At 40.0% G+C, this 16,551-nt stretch overlaps 2 protein-coding genes across 2 annotated transcripts in view; one reads left to right on the top strand and one right to left on the bottom strand.

Moving 5' to 3' along the window:
• The window catches only part of LOC144001077 (non-selective voltage-gated ion channel VDAC2), a 12,898-nt gene extending 5,320 nt beyond the window's left edge, over positions 1-7,578 (bottom strand). The window contains exons 1-8 of the mRNA XM_077495051.1: positions 7,418-7,578; positions 5,730-5,801; positions 5,588-5,637; positions 4,106-4,258; positions 3,952-4,004; positions 1,458-1,685; positions 1,136-1,286; positions 992-1,049 (exon numbers count right to left, since the gene is read on the bottom strand). Coding sequence (XP_077351177.1) covers positions 992-1,049; positions 1,136-1,286; positions 1,458-1,685; positions 3,952-4,004; positions 4,106-4,258; positions 5,588-5,637; positions 5,730-5,796 — 760 coding nt within the window. The 5' untranslated portion in view covers positions 5,797-5,801; positions 7,418-7,578. The remainder of the gene's footprint in view (positions 1-991; positions 1,050-1,135; positions 1,287-1,457; positions 1,686-3,951; positions 4,005-4,105; positions 4,259-5,587; positions 5,638-5,729; positions 5,802-7,417) is intronic.
• A 604-nt stretch (positions 7,579-8,182) lies between these two features.
• polh (polymerase (DNA directed), eta) lies at positions 8,183-15,606 on the top strand. Its single transcript, XM_077495218.1, has 10 exons — positions 8,183-8,424; positions 8,668-8,802; positions 8,872-9,107; positions 9,249-9,412; positions 10,875-10,978; positions 11,057-11,176; positions 11,241-11,364; positions 11,456-11,521; positions 11,612-11,784; positions 14,579-15,606. Exons 1-10 carry the CDS (start codon positions 8,288-8,290, stop codon positions 15,129-15,131), a joined length of 1,812 nt encoding a protein of 603 aa, XP_077351344.1. The 5' UTR covers positions 8,183-8,287; the 3' UTR covers positions 15,132-15,606.
• Positions 15,607-16,551: the final 945 nt, after the last annotated feature.

Genomic DNA, 16,551 nt, shown 5'->3' with positions numbered 1-16,551 from the left:
TAGTGTATACATGTGTGTAATTTTCTCGTGAATAGAGCTCAGAAAAAGATCGGCTGATTATAGTTTACACTATACAGGATATTTTTAAGTTATATATTTTAACTGTGCACCTACAGTCAGAGCTTTAATTTAAAAATGGTTACACAGCATTTATATTTTATTTGAACAACTGAGCATTTTTCATGAACCAGGTGAAGAAACCCGTTTGTTATTTATTCATTTGATTTAGCCCCTATTCACTGAAATATCCGGTTTCAATAAAACTATTTGTGACACGTTAAATATATCGGGATATGAGTTTTGGTCCATATTGCCCAGCCCTAATTCATAGAAATTGAAGCCTTAAAACATGACATTTAAGAAGAAGTTGGAATTTTCTTTTTTTAAAATTACTGGTAACATCCCCCTAAATTTCATGTTTTAAGGTTCCGTCCTACTTTCTATTACTATGAATAAAACATTTAAAACAAAAGTTGCCATTTTTGTCACCCTGTATTTGCATGAAAATGATAACTGCACTGTGTGTGCCTAGACATATCCTTACAGCCCTGCGCAAACTAGCTCATTGCTCACAGTTAGTAACCTGGAGAGAACATACGCCACTGCCGCTGGGAACCGAGGACACAAATGGATAGAAAATGGATAGAAAGTATAAACAAAATGCCAGCATCACAGCTGTGAAAGACGATGCAGGATTTATCCATTTGTCTTGTACACGCACAACCCAAAATTTGTAGAATTAGATGTTTGACGAGATGAACATGTCGGTTGATCAACTACACAGACCCGTGTGCACGAGTCACCCCTCCTGTTACAACTCTGGTGCTACTTTAGAAGATGCAAAAAAAACTCACATTAACTTCCTCACCACCTTCCATTTTAAAACATGCACAACAATTTATGAGTCTTACATGATGGAATGTCTGCTGAGTGTATGAGTGCTGTAAAACAGGTTGGACTTCCACATTTACAAAATGTCTGCTCAGCTCACCTGGTCTAAGGGTCTGGGTGTAGCCAACACCAACAAGACTGTTGTTGTTCACTTTAGCCTGCACACACAAAAAAAAAACCAACATTTATCATTACTTTTTACAACTTTGCTTTTGTTTCACCACCTTGTCGCCGCTTTACTTACGCTGACGGAGGCATCCTTGTCCAACTGGTATTTGGCGGCGATGCCAAAGCGTGTGCTGTTGCTGCCTGCGGTCCACGCCAGGTTGACGGCAGTCTCAAGCTTGTCGCTCACCTTCTGGTAGATGGAGCCTCCAAACTCCGCCCCGTCGTTGCTTTAAAAGAGCATGAGAATCAGTGAGACATCACAATTCGGACCCTATAATGACCTATCAATATGGAGGGAAAATGGGAAGACTTTCAGGGGGCTAATATCATTCAAGTGCCTTGGAGGTATAAAAATGAAATTTCATCAAATACTTTTCTTCACAGATTGAGTTACTTACACATTTGTGTGCAGCTGGAAGTCTCCTGTCTTGTAGCCAATGGCAAAGTTGTTCTGAGTCATCTTGGACTTGGCGGTGTCGAAGGTCATCTGGTATCCGGCGAGCCAGCCCTCGTAGCCGACCACCGCCGCCCCGTGAATGGTGGGGCCGGCGAAGTCAAAGTCCACGTCGCAGCCCAAGTTCACGTATTCGCGCTTGTAGGCGGTCTTGACCTTGCCGCTCTTCTTGCTGTTGAAGCACACACAAGACAAAGCGTACATATATGTATCAGAAAATTGTGTGATGTCAGCTCAACCAAACCCATGCTGGTGTTTAGTGAAAGGTCAGGATCCAAATCTGGCTGATTAGGGCTGGGTTAAACGATTATATTTGTAATCGATTAATCTATAAAATAGTTTTTCGATGCATCGATGAATCTAACGATTCACTTTTAACTACGATTCGATTCGTCTTCCTATAATTTTACCTCTATAGCAATTAATGCTAATTTATCTCCATGAGTAAAACACAATTTTCTTCTTTCCAATACATTTTTATTCAAGTTCAAAAATGAATTTTATTGAACAATACGACAAAGTGCACACAGCTCTAATGCAACGGAATCCTACAATAAAGAAATAATAAAATAAAGCTCTCTTTTAATAACTAAAACTGCTAAAGCCACAATCTGAACCAAAATCTTATCAACATTTTAAAAAAACAAAAAACTAAACTAACAGCAGTGGTGACGGCTGCAATTTTCAAAACAACACAGCTCCACCTCCACTCTCACGTTTCTGTGTGCATCTGCTCAGGTGTGTGTATGTGTTGTAGTCATGTGTTGTGTTGGAGTGGATGTTCGCATCTCAACATGCTCAGCTGTCAGGCTTGCCCCTTTTTTTTGTTGACTATATTTCCAGTCACTGAAAAAAAGCCTTTCATATGGCGTGAATGTTGCTTGTTTATTAATAGACAGAAAAAAAAAAAAAAAAAGTTTACGTCTATTTGAAGAGTGTGTGTCTGTGTCAATTAAAAAAAAAAAAAAGTGGCAAGCAACAAGCGAGTGTGTGAGGGCTGTGTGTTTGCGTGTGGTAAAGTGGGCAGTGGGTACATGTTCTGTGTGCGAGGCTGGAGCTGTTACGTGGTGCAGTTTGGATGAATGACGGGGTTACTCATTGCCAACAAGGAAAGAAAAAAAAAAGTTGAAAACTTACGATGTCTTCTCCACACAAGAACCTCCCGGGTGCCGCCTCTTAATCGCGGTTGTGCTTTTATGGCATGCCAAGTACTTTGCATTTTTAGGTGTAAAGTACTCCCATACTTCGGACGTCTTATTACGAAGTCTTTTCTTCTCCCCGGACTCGCTGCAACTCGATGCTGCGGTCTCTGCTATTTTTTGATTCAATAACTATATCCTGTCGCGCTGCGCACAACGGAAGAAAAAAAAGGAGGCAATTCCGCTTCCGCGTCATCTATCTATTAGAAACAAAAGACACATCATTGTATTGTGTCATTGCTAGCATGCTTCACACTTCGACAATTTAAAAAAAAAAAAAAAAAAAACTCCACTTTCTCCATTTTTGACCCGGCGCCTGCCGGTACACGTAGCTTGCTTGTCATGTCTTCCGGACCGCAAACCATAACGATCGTTGCCCTCCATTGCTACACTGTAATTGTGCACAACATTGTACGTTCTGCTTTATTTATTTATTTATTTATTTGCGCCCTGTGTTTTGTCTGCAAGGTAACGTATATTAGGTGGCCCAGCCATTGCGCGATGGAGCCAAAAGTGACGCATCGACGTGCATTTTTTGCGTCGACGTATTTTTTCATCGATGACGTCGACGCGTTGTCCCAGCCCTATGGCTGATACTCGTCATCCTCCAAATCGGTGTAATTGTTGTGATGATCGGTCATCCTCCCTGTCTCCCGGTAGTCGTCCTCGCTTGACGCGGCCGGCGGAGCGTCGCTCAACGGCTACTTGACGCGTTTCTTCGACGTGAAACTTGATCGCCGCCATCATCCTTTGATGACGATGCTTTATCAGCCGAAAATAACTCATCTAGTGTTAGCTGTTTTGTTTTTCTGTCTGTCGCTCGCACTCTCTTCCTCCGCGGCCTCTGCGTTACTCGAACACGTTATTCCACCCGGCCGCCTCTACTCCCACTCAGAAGCTGCGTCAGACCCTCCTGTACACTCTTGCATAAAAAAAGCCTTATGACGTGTATATAGGTCATGTGTACGCAGCGACAATGTCGCTTATGACGTATATATTCATCATATGTATTGAGCGAGTTAATTTTAAGAAAGCACGTGAATGTCTTTGAAAGTCGCAAATGCGTTTGGTGTCAGTGACAGACATGTTCCACATTTGGAGTGGAGGGCGGCAGATAGTTGGCAACAAGGAGGCATTGTGTAGATCATGTTTTGTTTGCCAACATTATAAAGGCAGGCGGCAGGAAAAGCAGACATCTTGAAGTACTGTAAAGCATTCAATCAAGTCAAATGATCATACCCAGTGTTTGGCGAGAAGGTGGTGTCAAATGTCAATTTCAGTCCCTTGGCGATCTGGGAAAATAGATAAATGGATAGATGGGCATTGTGTCTTCATTGCCGTTCACTGTCATTATAAAGTGTGTTTCATATTGAACATTAGTAGTTGAAATTACCTGATCTTCAATGGTGATTTCTGTTCCCAGTGTGTTGTCGGTGTTCCACTTCTCAGTGAAGGTCAAGCCATACTCTGCCCTCTTGTATTTGGTTTCAAGGCTGCCGACCACTTTGCTGGTGTCGGTGTTGGAGGATCCAGATGTTTTGAATTCCTTTAAAAAAAAAGAAAAAAAAAAAGAAAAAAGAAAAAGAAAAGATAGTACGGAACAGCAAATAGTATCTTTGCATTATCACACTTTTTTTTTTTTTCCTACAGAGTGCAGTTGTTTCTTAAAACGTTTTCCACAAAGTACCACCTCAAAAAATGTTTGTCTCTCAAAGCACCACCATAATGACCTCCATTAAAATGCATTAGGGTTAGTAGGCTGAAGTGTCCATCAAAAACAAGCCAGCGGTTTTATAAGAACTACCGGGGTACTTAATGATTGAATTGTATTTAAAGGCCCAGTCTGCCGGTTTCACTCAGGCAAATGCACTTTTTAAATACAGGATTTAAACAAACAAACAAACAAACAAACTACTTCTCAATTTACAGATCTGGGCTTCTCTTAATTTCTGGTGATTTTGTCCTAAACCCCCACCCCCCCAAGCCTGTATTTTGCCATTTTGTGTTTGTTTTGTAAACAGCGGGACGTTTCTGTGGAAAGACAGCGTTTACACCCCTCCAGCATATCGCAGAGCAGGGGGTGGCGTGTCGCAAACGGGGCCGGGCGAATTTGTCGGCTGCGTGACGTCACTCCCGCGGCAATTTGAAAGCGCGCACGGATTATTATATTTTTTTTCACTCACTCACTCACTCACTCACTCACAGAAGCTTACATGTGTGAAATCCATGCGTGCTTTCAAATTGCCGCGGGAGTTATGTCACGCAGCCAACAAATTCGCCAGGCCCCGTTTGCGACAGGCCCTCCCCCCCAAAGCCGTAAACCCGTCCCGCTGTTTACAAAACAAACACAAAATGGCAAAATACATGCTGGGCGGGTGGGAGTTTAGGACAAAATCACCACCAGAAATTAAGAGAAGCCGAGATCTGTAAATTGAGAAGTAGTTTGTTTGTTTGTTTAAATCCTGTATTTAAAAAGTGCATTTTCCTGAGTGAAACCGACAGACTGGGCCTTTAAAAAAATGCTGGAAAACAAACTGTTCCAAAACATTACGTATTGTATGTTTCAATCAGTTATTCTTTCACGTACCACTACAGTGGGGCCTGGTGCACATGACACACTTTGTGTAGTGCTTTTTACTCAGAGAAAAAGTAAAGTGTTTGACCTTTTTTTTTTTTTTTTTTTAAACTAGTGTAACATATCCTAGGACCTCGGTTATACATTTACAGTGGCCACTAACTTGGTGCATAGATAGGACATGAACAAAATGTAATGCCAAGCAGATTTAAAATGTATTTTTCACAGATTGGACTACTTGACTCCAAGAAGTTTCATCAGCGTGTATCTGGTCCAAGCGTACATAAATATTGTAATTACCACTCCACTGGCTGACTTGGTCTTGACGTCAAGCTTCACCAGGCCGAATCCTGAACAAAGAGTTGTTTTGATCAAGTCCTGTTAGAGCACACTGTGTAGTAAAATAATTGTAATGTTTCAAGGGTCACACGTGAATTCTTACCATAGCCCTTGTTGAAGATGTCCTTGGCAGACTTGCCCAGATCAACATATGAAGGAGGCACAGCCATTGTTTCTACAGACCAGGAGGAAAAAAAGAATATTTTCTGTTAATTATGGACACAAAATTTTATTTACAGTGTGCAAAATATTCAAGGGTATGAATAAGTCTTGGGGCCATTTTTTTATGATAAATAAATAAATAAAACTGAGTACAGACAGTCATTTTTTTAACAATAAATAAATAAATAAATAAATAAATAATTAGTGACTATACAACTAATTTCTAATTTTTGAACAAGGTATGGTCAGCTACAAACAATTTACTGTAATTATGACTTCACTACTGCCAGCACTGACCTTCGCTAAAGTGGCAGTACATTCCAACTTGAATTAGCATTTAATAATGTAGCATTTTTTTGTCTTTTCAGTAAGCCTCCAATAATTCTCAAGGCTAAGTGCTAGGTTCAATCTCATTCATGCCATTCCCAGTTGAGATTGACTGTAAATCTAAACATAAAATATAGAATTACACATTGTTTTGCTTAAGTGAAATGCATAATTTACAAAAAAAAAAAAAAAGGCCACTATCTTAATATTAACAATTTAACACATATGCAAATTGTCATACATGAGCTAATGAAACTATAGATGTGGTAATATAACCCTTGGGGGGGACTTCTTGCAACACAAATTGTGCAGCAACACATGTAGACAGGATATACTAATTTTGAGATGATGAGGAAAAAAAAAACAATATTATTGCAATGTCATCATGTTAGATCAATTATAGACTTGAAATTGTCCATAGGAGTGTATGGTTAATCTGTTTGTGCCCTTTAAGGTGACTGGCCCAGTCCAACCGTGGACATCACCTCTCACCCCCAAAGTCAACTGGGATATGTTCCAGCTCAGCCGTGACTTTAATGGGAACAGGTGCTGTAGAAAATGGATGGATAGAAAATGCAATGGGCCGGTATGTAATAAGGACACACACCATTTGAAAGCTTGCCAGTCTCATTGCTGACCTTCAGAACTGCAAACTCGCAATACCAACCAGCAATTCAGCAATTTCCAGGACGGAGTTATCCTCAAATGTAAAGCTAAGTAAATGTTCACCAAGTGAATGCACATTTGCTAGGATCTCGCAAATATTCCCTCAGCACGCTTTCAGATTTGATTCATCGTGGCTACTTAGCACGTACTATGACGTATACAACCACTCCCAGTGGCCTGACAGCCCGTGAGCAAGGTTAACGTGGGACAGAGTTGCCATTTTGGCGCCCTGCTTATCGTGAGTTGGTTTAAAACTTAGGCGGGGTTAAGAACACATGTTGGCGCTAATTAGCAGCACGTCAAAGTGATGTGCGTTGTCGAGGGCTGTCACTCGGCCAAGGCCGAAGTACAGTACATGCATCTTTAAACTAACCCAAAGATGTTAGTCAAGAGCAAAACACCAAGGTTGTCATTATAACACCGTAATAATGAAAGTACAGTTTCCCCGAAAGGACCCAGATGGTTTTCATCTTGCATGAGTCAGACACAACGTGTCCAAGCTAGCGTAGCTAACGCTGCTAAAGCTAGCAGAGTTGCCGGCGAGTGCCAAAAGCAAGTTAGACAACTCCTTTCCCCGCGTTTAAAAAAACCCCAACGGGGACATTTCGAGCTACCCCCATTAAACCCGTATCTTACCGGCCGGAGGGTTGTCTAGTGGTGGGCTAAAGAGACTTTAAGACAGATGTTCCTCGAACCGTACGGGCGAGGCAGGCTTGACCGGTTGGAGGACGAGCTGAAGGAGACTGCGCTCACTTGAAACCTGACCTATCACATCCTGCGTTAGGACCCGGGCTGGCTACCAATTGCCTGAGTAAAAAACAAAACAAAAAAAAACCAACAACAACAACATACCAGTACTGATCCAGAGAGAGGTTTAGGTGAACTGTCTGGCTAGTACGATAGAAGTACTGTAGTTGTTTTTCCATTTTAAGAAAGTGAAGCAAAGATTTTTTTTTTTAACTTGGCTCCCAGCTGGGTGTGCCTATCCCAGCTCATTCATTCTAATACAGCAGCAGCTCAGCATCCTAATTTAGCACCTGATGGTTTTTCATCTTTTCCTCTCCATGAAAAGACAGTCATTAGACTTAAGTTGAAATGCACAGTTCTGTTCAAAGAAAGAATCAAAGAAAAAGAATTCCTCATAAAAATATGAAACGTGAATAAAATGTGAACCGGTTTAAAAGATGTTCCTTGTTGACTATTATTATTTATTGTTTATTTATTTGGTTTCTCTCTCTTTTTTTTTTTTTTTTTAATTCAACATTTTTTTCCTTGTACTGTACAGCGTTGGCATTCAGATCAGTATGTGTTGGGCATAGACTTCGCGCTGATTGGTCGATACAATCTTGCGTCAACCAAAGACAAAAACAGTTGTCTGTCAACTTTTGATGACGTCGTAGATATGTGCGGGAAAGCAAAAGCTCCCGAACATGTCGTTCATGGGCGAGCTATGATAGAACGATACAGACACACTTTTAAAGACGAGCTGTCTGTTGTTTCTCAGTAATGGAGTACGGGAAGGAAAGAGTGGTGGCGTTAGTGGACATGGACTGTTTCTACGTGCAAGTGGAGCAGAGGCTGAATCCTGCCCTGAAGAAAACGCCCTGTGTGGTAGCCCAGTACAAGACCTGGAAAGGAGGCGGGTGCGGTTCTGACACAGTGATGTCGTTTTTGAATGATCCATGTAGCTGACAAGTGTCATGTGGACCTGGCGCGGCTCAAAATCCTCGAATTATGCGTAGAATTGCAACCACACTTAATAGTTATTTAAATGAAATATTCAATTGAATTACAATTGTATTATTATTATTATTATTATTATTATTAGTAGTAGTAGTAGTATTATAAGCTGCGGTCACTTTTACTCACCCTATGTCCTCTTTTAGGATTATTGCAGTGAGCTATGAGGCAAGGGCTCACGGAGTCACCAGGAACATGTGGGTGGATGATGCCAAGAAGCTGTGCCCAGATCTCCAGGTAGCACGGGTGCGAGAATCTCACGGAAAGGCGGACCTGACCAAGTAAGGGGTGATGACACCGTCTTGTTTTCAATATTACTGACGCACAACTAAATCAACCCTTGTGTCCAGTTACAGGGAGGCCAGCGTGGAGGTGATCCAAGTCATGTCTCGCTTTGCCGTAATCGAGCGAGCCAGCATCGACGAGGCCTACATGGACTTGACAATGGCTGTCCAGCAACGGCTGAAGGACATAGCAGATAAACAAATACAGCCTCACCTGCTGAGGACCACCCACATCCAAGGTTACCCTCACAATTCATCTGAAGGAGAGGAAGAATCTGCTGAGGACGCCATTTTGTCTAAAGGTTCATTTGTCTTTCTACATTATAACACTCAAATATATGCTGTCAACCATGACTTCGTCATTGAACAATACAATCTGCTTTAAACCAATCAATTATTTACAAGAACAAATGCATATAGTCAATATACAGTTTGCCCAACAGAGAAGAAGAGGTCAGCGGGTGTGCAGCAGTGGCTGGCGTCCATGCCGGTGCACGACTGTCCTGAGCTTCAGCTCACCGTGGGGGCCCTCATTGTGGAGGAAATGAGGGCGGCTGTGGAACAAGACACGAGCTTCCAATGTTCGGCTGGCATCTCGCACAACAAAGTAGGTTTTAGTCAAGTTTTAATATGATTTCAAATGATTAAATTAGGGCTGTCAAAGTTAAAGCATTAATAGATTAATTAATCACAGGAAAAATTCGCATTAATCACATATTAACGCATATTAACTCATTCACTCCCAGCCATTTTCACAGAAGCAATCCTGTTCGCGCCCGGCTGTTTTACTGGATTTTGACTGATTTTGCAAGGCCCACAGAATATTGTGTTCAATTGCTATAAAAGCATGGAACCTACCAAAAGAAAGATTAAAGTCTCTTCTTTCATCAGGAAAAAAAAGTATGATTCTATCTGTTTCCGTTTTGCAGCAATTAGCATTAGAAGAGAGCTAAGTTTCATCAGTTTTCACAAATCTATTTAAAAGTAATTTAGCTTTTTTTTCTAGATGGCCCTGGTTGATCTCCTTTGCTCTGCTGCCACCTGTTGGCCGTTTGTGTAATAACTACCATTTCTGTAACCGTTCTTTGCAGTTGAGAGGCTGCATCAAAGCCTTCTGTATGCTCTAGCATAAAAAAACGTATAAATACGTCTTTGGGACACTTACAACATTAAAAAAAAACAACGTATTTACACGTTATTGGGAGCAAATTAGTTAATTGCACTATTTTTTTTTTCTACCTTGAACGTACCTGCGGATGGTTACATTGAAGGCTGCGCAGGTCAGCGATTAGGTCAATGCACAGCATTTCCTACGCCTGTTGTTCCAAAATGAGCGGGGTGACTCCAGTTGGTGTGCTCGGTGGTAAATGTCACTTTAAAAAAACACCCCGATGGGACTTTAGATGAAACAAAAGTAATTTGTTTTTAATTAATTAATAATAGCTGAATTGTACCCAGTTGATATGATGCTGTTACGTTTTGAGAAATACACGCATGCATGCAATTACGTACATGCATTTAATCAATATTTGCAAATGACATTCAGATTAAAAAAAATGCATTTAATGTCAAAATATTGCGGTATTTTATATTACGCAAGTAATTTAGCTGATTAATCTGGATTAATCAAAATTTAAAAGTGTGATTAATCAGATTAAACATTTTAATCGTTTGACAGCAGTAGATTAAATACAACATTAAAAGCACAATATCTCATTGTATCAGTTTTAGTTTTTTCTTATTTTTATATATCAATTTTGCTTTGCTCAATGACTACCGTATATAACCCGTTTAGAAATATATATTAAAGTAATTTATTTTACACAGTATTATTAATTGTAACATTATTTTTTAAATTATTTTAAACATTATTTTATTTTCTATTATTCAATACATACTTATATTTTAATTCAATTTAAAGTTACTAAAATACAAGCCATTATTCCTATATTTTATCATTTTTTTTGTAATTTTTTCATATATTTTTTCAATATTTATATCACATAGAGTTTTGAGTTACAATGGCCATTTGTATTGTATGTGTTGTTATTCCTGTGTGCCTCTTCCAGGTGCTGGCTAAACTGGCATGCGGTCTGAACAAACCGAATCGACAAACGGTTTTGCCGCTGGACTCTGTGGCTGAACTTTTCAGCACGCTGCCCATTAGCAAGATGTGAGCGTTTCAGTGAAGCCACCGCCAAATACTGTTGACCCCTTCACTTATTAATGCATCTCCCTTTCATGTGCGCAGACGCAACCTTGGAGGTAAACTGGGGGTCTCGATCACAGAAGCTCTGCAAGTGGAGCACATGGGCGAGCTGACTCGCTTCTCTCAGGCCCAACTGGGGCAACACTTTGGAGAGAAGACCGGGTAAGGCTGGTGAACCTAAATTTGGGATGCCTCTTTATTTTATTGGATGAATTGTGTTGTGCAGTCAGTGGTTATACGATTTGTGTCGGGGCATCGACTTTGAAGCCGTGAAACCCAGACAGCTGCCTAAATCGATTGGCTGCAGTAAGAACTTCCCTGGGAAAACATCACTGGCTACAAAAGAGCAGGTAGTTACTGTTGTGGTGTCTTTTTATGATACAACTGAATCTTATTTCATATGCAAGTGTGGCTGTTGATGTTAAATATACTTGCGCAAAGGTTCAGTACTGGCTTCATCAGCTTGCTTTGGAGCTGGAGGAGAGGCTGACCAAAGACAGAGAAGTGGTAAGAAAAAAGTCAAGCTACGACCATATTATTTGAGAATTGTACTGTTCCTCCCACTTGTCCCCTAATGACGGTCATATTTTTTTTCAGAACGGTCGTGTGGCAAAGCAGTTAACGGTCGGCATCCGTCAGCTGGGCGACAAGCGGCCGAGCAGTTTCTCCCGCTGCTGCGCTTTAGTGCGCTACGACGCCGCCAAGTTAGCCAGTGACAGCTTCGCCATCATCAAGAGCCTCAACACGGCTGGAAACCAGCAGGCGGCGTGGTACGTTCAGCATAACCAGACACTCATGCGGACTGAAGCGTGAATATTACTGATTTTAGCAGCACACAACAATTTGAAGTGCCTCTGATTAACCCCACACAAAGTTAAGCTGTTTTAGTAGGCACAAACATACTTGCAAGTACGTTTGAACATACTCGCAAGTTTTCTTAAAAAAATAAATAAAAATAAAAATGAACATACTCGCAAGTACGTTCAAACATACTCACAAGTACGTTCAAACGTACTTGTAGGCTAAATGCTACAAGCATACCAGATTTACAATCAAAAATTTAAAATTAAGTAAAACACATTGATCATTTGTACCATTTATAAATATTAGGGGTGTTAAAAAAAATCGATTCGGCAATATATCGCGATATTACATCACGCAATTCTCAAATCGATTCAATAGGCGGCCGAATCGATTCTTAAACGACCATTTTTGATGGAAAAATATTCAAGAAAATGTCTTACTTAGGGTTAGGGTTCACACCTTAATCATGGAAAAATGTTATATTAATTAATGGAACATTAAGCCTTAATATTTTATTTCAAAGCCGTTCAAATATGAAACAGATTACAACCTGTTTGTTAAATACAGTGGCTCACAGTTATGACTGAAGTTTCAGATCAATAAATAATACATTTTCATACAAATCTTAACAGTGCACATGTACAAGTTTACTGAATAGTATTTCCTAAATTTGAGTAAAAAAAAAAAAAAAAGTCTCAACAATAGACTTATAAATTCGTATCGGGATTAATCGGTATTGAATCGAATTGTGACCTATTAATCGTGATACGAATCGAATTGTCAGGTACTAGGCAATTCACACCCCTAATAAATATTATGTCTGCAGTGGGGCGGCACGGTGCTCGAGTGGTTAACACGTCCGCCTCCCAGTTCTGAGGTCTCCGGTTCGAGTCCAGGCTCCGGCCTTCCTGGGTGGAGTTTGCATGTTCTCCCCGTGCCCGCGTGGGTCTTCTCCGGGTACTCCGGTCAGCTCCCACATTCCAAAGACATGCATGGCAGGTTAATTGGGCGCTCCGAATTGTCCCTAGGTGTGCTTGTGAATGTGGATGGTTGTTCGTCTCTGTGTGCCCTGCGATTGGCTGGCAACCAGTCCAGGGTGTCCCCCGCCTACTGCCCAGAGCCAGCTGAGATAGGCGCCAGCACCCCTGCGACCCTTGTGAGGAATAAGCGGCTAAGAAAATGGATGGATGGATGTCTGTAGTGCATTATTTAGGTTTGGCATTTTTTCCCATAATGCAATGGGGTATTGACTTGCACATGTGTAATGCCCCATAGCATAATGGGAAACTATGCTATGTTTGTAGCATTTAGCCTACAAGTGCGTTCAAACAAACATATTTAAATACGTTCAAACTCGAACATACTCACGAATATGTTCAAATGTGCTCATGAGTCAAAAATGTTTACTCCACATTGGTAGTTCCTGTTTCTGTATAAATTAACAAAATGATTAAAGCTAAAATTGAAAAACATTTTCATTCATGAATTAAAATAACGAAAATGCTTTAAAAAAATAAATAAATGAAACTACATTTTACCTTCACAAAAGTAACACGTCTTCATGAAAAAACACGTTTTCATCCTAGTTAGTATTTATGACGGTAGCGTTGTGATATTATCTTTAGACGCAGTACTGTATTATGCACTGCATTTAAAAGATACTTCACTTATTTAGCCCATTATAGCAATAAAAAGTTAATATTTTGTTTTCAATTAATTTGATACTTTCATTATTTTTCGCGTACAATTAGTACCTTTAAAAGCACATTTTGCAACTTGCTGTCAACTGAAAATGACGTCACAAGGGCTCAGGTAACCAATCACAGCTCTCCTGTTTTCTAGGTTTGGTCATGTGACATTCACAAGCTGAGCTAACCAATCACAGCTCTCCTGTTTTTCTGGGTTTGGTCATGTGACATTCACAAGCTGAGCTGTGATTGGTTACCTGAGCCCTTGTGATGTCATTTTGAGTCGACAGCAAGTTGCAAAATGTGTTTTTAAAGGTACTAATTGTACATGAAAAATAATGAAAATATCAAATTTATTCCCTCGCTATAACGCGGTTCACTTTTCGCGGTCTCGCTGTATCGCAGATTTTTTATTAAGTGCAATTTTGCATATTTTTTTGCAGTAATATACCCATTTTATAAAATTTATGAAGTTTTGAACATTATCAATGTTTGAACAAGAGAGAAATATGAGAACATGTAAATGCCTCAATGAGAAAAGTGTCTAAATTGTGTGGTAGGGGATTTTAGAGCCTTAAGACATTTATAAGAATTGTAAAACATAAAGCTAACTACTTCGCAGATTTCATTTATTGCGGGTATTTTTTGGAACCTAACCCCAGCGGAAAACGAGGGAACACTGTATAGGCAAAATATTAATGTTTGACTTCCAAAAATGGCTAAATAAGTAAAGTATCCCTTTAAGTCTGTGGACTGTTGTATAGTATCTGTTTTTGGTCTGTGGATGGTTAACTTTAAAATAATATTTTTGTTTTACTACACTTTAAATATTTTTTAAATATTATTTTGTACTCAATAAATAAATAAATAAATAAATAAATAAGTAAAACTAGTAGAAGCTGAATCAAAGTGAAGCATTAAAAATAAATAAATAAATAAATAAAAACTAACAAACCCACTCTTTAAACTAATTAAAACTAACTAAATTTAAAAATGAAAACCAAAACAAAAATTTGACAATAGGCTTTTTGTCGTTTCCTACTTGCCTTGCTACCATTGCCTTGCCTTGTAGGACTCCGCCTCTCACGCTGCTGCACCTCTCCGCCAGCAAATTCTCCGACGCCCCTTCAGCCTCAGCGGGGGGCATCGCGGGCTTCCTGAGCCCGGACGTGCCTTCCTCTCAATACTTCCTCTCCGCCGGCCACGCCGCACGCAAAACACCTGCCACCATCCAGTCCTTTTTTCACAGGCAGCAAACAAAGTCCGCTGCATCTTGTTCCATCTCGTCTCCAAGTCCTTCTAAAGATGCTTCGGTAGGTCCTCACGCCGGCATCGCCTCATTCTTCCACAAGAAAAACCCACAGACAGTTTCAAAGCCGAGACCTGATGGTGAAAAACGAGATGATGGTGTACTCACCCCGCTGCCCACCGCTGACACCAAACACGATGCGCTCAAGTGTAAACGCTGCGGCCAGAACGTGCCGACGTGGGAGATGCCCGAACACAACGACTATCACTTCGCCTTGGACCTGCACGAATCCTTCTCCCCTTCCGCTTCCTCCTCCTTCGTCAGAAGAGGACCTCCTGCAGGGCCGGCCGGCGCTGTCCTCTGTGGGCAAATCTAAAAGCAAAACGTCAGGAGGGCCGCATCCCAAAAGACCTCGCTCGCAAGGTGGAGGAGGAGGTGCGGGTACTTTGGATTCCTTTTTCCAAAGATTCTGATCTTTATATGAGACTTTTACTTACTTATGTGCTTTTTCAACTTTAAAGTTGTCGCCTGGTCAATATGTTTGGCTTGCTTTAAGGGACAGTCAAAAACAAAAATACAAAATGACAAGTCATCATCCAATGGCCAAAGCGACACATCCAACAGGGATAGGCTACGACAGTATATTTATTTCCGTTTAAAAAAAAAGAAAAAAAAAGTTATTTTTTTGTACAATATAGTGCTTTTTTTCTTTATTAAAAACGTGGTCTTATTTTGGCTTGTAACCGTTTAAATGCAATTTCAATCAAATTCAGTGGGGGAAACTTGTTTTGATGCACAAGTACATTTATTTGCAGCTTTGTTCACAGAATGAATTAAACTTTTTAAGTGAAGGTCCTGTATGACTTTAATTGAAGACTGAATTGTCCAATAATGTGAGTGGTTGTTTTCCTATGTGGCCTGCAATTGGCTGGGGACCATTCTAGAGTGTACACCACTTCACACTCATGTAATAAGGACAAAGGGAGAAACTCCCAGAATCTGGATTGTTTTCAATAATTTATGTATATGTTCGCTATTGTGAATTGATTTGGACCCCAATCAGACCTGTTTTAAATTATTTTAGTCATTTTACAGATTTTTTTTTTTAACATAAAGTGGGCTTTGCATGGTTTTGTCAAACCCAAATAAAACCTCAGAGGAACTATTAAGTCTCACCAAAATGCAATGCCATACATGCTCAAGTCATTACATTTGGGATTGTATTCGGCTATTTTTATCATTAAGTCGCCTTATGCCATCATATTCAGTTGTTATACACCATCACACCAGCAGGTGGTACTAATGGGCTACATATGAAGCAATGTCCAAATACTTTTGGGCGCCATCGACAGTTTTCACCTGATAACATAAAATTTAAGCATTGTGTCTTCTTTAGGCAACGCAATGTACTAGAAATAAAAATATCTGCCTAACACTAATTTTTAAAAGAAAAAATATTTGTATTTTTATTTATTTTTTTTTGGGGGGGGGAGATAATTACAGGACTTGTCTAATCATTTCAGTATTTAATGAAAATCACTAGAAAATGGATGACAAATGTTTTTTATTTTTATTTATTTTATTATTATTTATTATTTATTTTATTTTTATTTTGTTTTATTGTGACGTTACCTTTTGCATTGAGTCATCTCATCTGGATTGACTGGACTATAGGTGTGGCTCCTGCTTAGTTCAGTGTTTTTGTTGCATCGTCTTGCATCATGTAGGTGGTTGCCCAGACTTTGGGCCGATTTAAAAGTACAACGACTAAAAATGCTGTTAATGCTATCAAATTT

The sequence above is a fragment of the Festucalex cinctus genome, chromosome 14, assembly GCF_051991245.1.
Source record: "Festucalex cinctus isolate MCC-2025b chromosome 14, RoL_Fcin_1.0, whole genome shotgun sequence".
Classification (NCBI taxonomy): Eukaryota; Metazoa; Chordata; class Actinopteri; order Syngnathiformes; family Syngnathidae; genus Festucalex; species Festucalex cinctus.
The sequence above is the reverse complement of the archived record's forward strand: the minus strand, read 5'-3'. Positions and strand labels throughout refer to the sequence as shown.

Excerpts from the sequence above, each read along its gene's own strand:
- polh (XM_077495218.1), top strand. The coding sequence starts at position 8,288 with ATGGAGTACGGGAAGGAAAGAGTGGTGGCGTTAGTGGACATGGACTGT. Across the intron at positions 9,108-9,248 it reads GGACGCCATTTTGTCTAAAG|AGAAGAAGAGGTCAGCGGGT; the intron begins GTTCATTTGTCT and ends TTTGCCCAACAG. Across the intron at positions 11,177-11,240 it reads CACTTTGGAGAGAAGACCGG|TCAGTGGTTATACGATTTGT; the intron begins GTAAGGCTGGTG and ends TGTGTTGTGCAG.